This window comes from Prunus persica, chromosome G5 (assembly GCF_000346465.2).
Source record: "Prunus persica cultivar Lovell chromosome G5, Prunus_persica_NCBIv2, whole genome shotgun sequence".
Taxonomy (NCBI): Eukaryota; Viridiplantae; Streptophyta; class Magnoliopsida; order Rosales; family Rosaceae; genus Prunus; species Prunus persica.
Window position 1 is genome coordinate 13740116 of NC_034013.1, and position 2846 is coordinate 13742961.

General features: G+C 40.1%; 1 protein-coding gene across 1 annotated transcript; it reads left to right on the forward strand.

The window, feature by feature from the left end:
* LOC18776547 (cytochrome P450 94B3) lies at nt 1-1929 on the forward strand. Its single transcript, XM_007210114.2, has 2 exons — nt 1-850; nt 1078-1929. Exons 1-2 carry the CDS (start codon nt 67-69, stop codon nt 1824-1826), a joined length of 1533 nt encoding a protein of 510 aa, XP_007210176.2. The 5' UTR covers nt 1-66; the 3' UTR covers nt 1827-1929.

A 2846-nucleotide genomic window follows, 5' to 3' on the forward strand; every position in this document is an offset into this window, starting at 1 on the left:
TTGACCCTCATTCTTCATCCTCAAAAACTCTCATTTCCAAACCAAAGTTTTCTCATCAAGGCAGCCATGTTTATCACTCTCCTCTTACTTTGGTCTCTACTTTTGTTCCTTCTCTACTTCTTGAAAACCATCCGAAAATCTCATACAAAATTACCCAAATCACCTTTGATCAATTCTCATGGCCCTCCTTCTTATCCCATAATTGGTTGCCTAATCTCATTCTACAAGAACCAGCACAACCTTCTTGATTGGTACACCAGTCTTCTCTCAAACTCGCCGTCACAAACCATTGTCGTGCACCGAATAGGTGCACGCCGTACCATTGTGACAGCGAATCCATCCAACGTGGAGCACGTTCTCAAAACAAACTTCACAAACTTCCCTAAAGGCAAACCGCTAACTGAATTCCTCGGCGATCTTCTTGGCTGCGGCATATTCAACGTCGACGGTGATTTGTGGTCCACTCAGCGCAAGCTTGCGAGCCACGAGTTCAGCACAAAGTCACTGAGAGAGTTTGTGGTGAAGACTCTTGAAGAAGAAGTGGAGCACCGACTCATCCCACTGCTTGAGGAAGCTGCAGAGTGCAAAAGTGTGTTGGATTTACAGGAGATATTGAGGAGGTTTGCTTTTGACACTGTGTGCAAGGTGTCTCTGGGATCCGACCCATTTTGCTTGGACTTGACCCGACCCTTGCCCCCTCTTGTGGAAGCTTTTGACTGTGCTTCCGAGATAAGTGCCAGGCGTGCCACGGCTCCTTTGTATTTGATGTGGAAGGTGAAGCGTGCTTTGAACATTGGGTCTGAAAACAAGCTCAAGGAAGCTGTTAAACTCGTTCATGGCTCTGTTCATGGTATGAAATTTCCATAATATCCTGATTTTTATTTATTTATTCGACCAAAAAAAGATTGTTCGTGGTTCTTGGTATCAATTTATCTGTATTATTAAAATTTATCAATTTTTAATAATATCGACCACATATCGACAACATACTAAATACTGTAGATTGCTAGTTAATATGTGTCGCTTTAGGTTTCTTTGGCCATTGATAGTTAATTCTTTGATTTGATTTTGTTGCAGAAATCATCCAAAACAAAAAGAAGATTCTTCAAAAAGATGAAGGATGTGAAAGCCATGACATGTTGTCACGCTTGTTATTAGCAGGGCATGGCGAGGAAGTAGTAAGAGACATGGTGATAAGCTTCATACTAGCTGGACGAGACACCACATCAGCAGCCATGACGTGGCTCTTTTGGTTGCTCAGCAAGCATCCAAGCATAAACCACCAGATTGTGAATGAAGTTGAAAACGTACTAGGACAAAACACTAGTACTGAAAAATTAGGTTTCGAGGATTTACAAAAAATGAGGTTTTTGAGGGCTTGTTTGTGCGAGTCTATGAGGCTCTACCCACCAGTCCCATGGGACTCAAAGCATGCTGAGGTGGACACTGTTTTGCCAGATGGTACTTGGGTTGGGAAGGGGGATAGAGTCACTTATTTTCCATATGGGATGGGGAGGATGGAGGAGTTGTGGGGCAAAGACCGGTTCGAGTTTAACCCGAACCGGTGGTTTGATATAGAACCCGGTTGTGATGATGGTGGGGTTCTGAAATCTATCAGTCCATACAAATTTCCAGTTTTTCAGGCCGGTCCAAGGGTATGTCTTGGCAAGGAAATGGCTTTTATTCAGATGAAGTATGTGATAGCTTCGGTGTTGAGGCGGTTTGAGATCAAACAAGTTTGTGAGAAGGATCATCCGGTTTTTGTTCCTCTATTGACGGCTCACATGGCTGGTGGGTTGAAGGTCTTGGTTCGAAAAAGAAATTAGAATGGCAATACAAAACTTTCTATGTAAACTGAATCAATATTTGTGCACATTTGTACTTCTTTTGTTAGTTTTTGTTTTTTTCATTAACGATGGAATTCAAACTTAAGACGTCTTCTTTTGTTAGTTAAATTTGTTGAAATACAAAAACACATCTTTGAAAAATGATAGTTATAACAAAATAAATTTGACATAAATAGTTCGTTTTAAGAAGTTACATGAATTTAACTTGCTTTTTCAGTTCAAATAAACTCAAGTCCAAACTTATACAATTGAGCTAAAGCCCCACACATTGTAAATCAATTTGACATATGCAAACTAAAGATCAAAGATTCCAATAGGTTTAGGTTAAATTCCGGGATGTTGACAACTTGAATTTGACCTAATCTTGATCGAATTTGATACCAAAAGAGAAAAAAGAAAGAAAGAAAGGAATAAAAAGAAGAGAAAAAAAAATCAAAGCGCGTATGAATAAAGCGGCATACATGTGAAATGTCAGAAGTGTGGCTCCCAAACTAGGCTGCATGTAACTAATAATGTAAGTAGAAGTTTAGCAGACTAGACAGCGTATACGTGCATGTGGAGGAGCTCTGTTCAAATATATTTGCAGCTACAATACAACATGCTTTCTTTGTTTCAGAAGAATATACCAATCTGAACTGGTTTTTTTTAAAACCTTTTACCCCCTGACCCTGAAATTCAATTCATAAAAAGGGGACGTAGTACAAGGTACAAATCCCCATTTAGATGAAGCGAAAATTCTACAGTGGAGTTCCAAGATCCATGTTCACCTCATTTTCAGCGAGCAGAACTTTAGATGGCCACAAAAACCCATGTGGAATCCTTAGAGAGCTACAAGTTCACAACATTATCAATGGATTTCACCTGCCTGGACAATGCAAATGGGTAGGTGCCACGTGTAATTCATTTTTGAGAGTTCTATCAACATTCCTTGTTGATGAATGATTGACCGTCCTCCATTGATATAAACTTCCCAGGCCATGTCTGAGTCCGATTGATTTG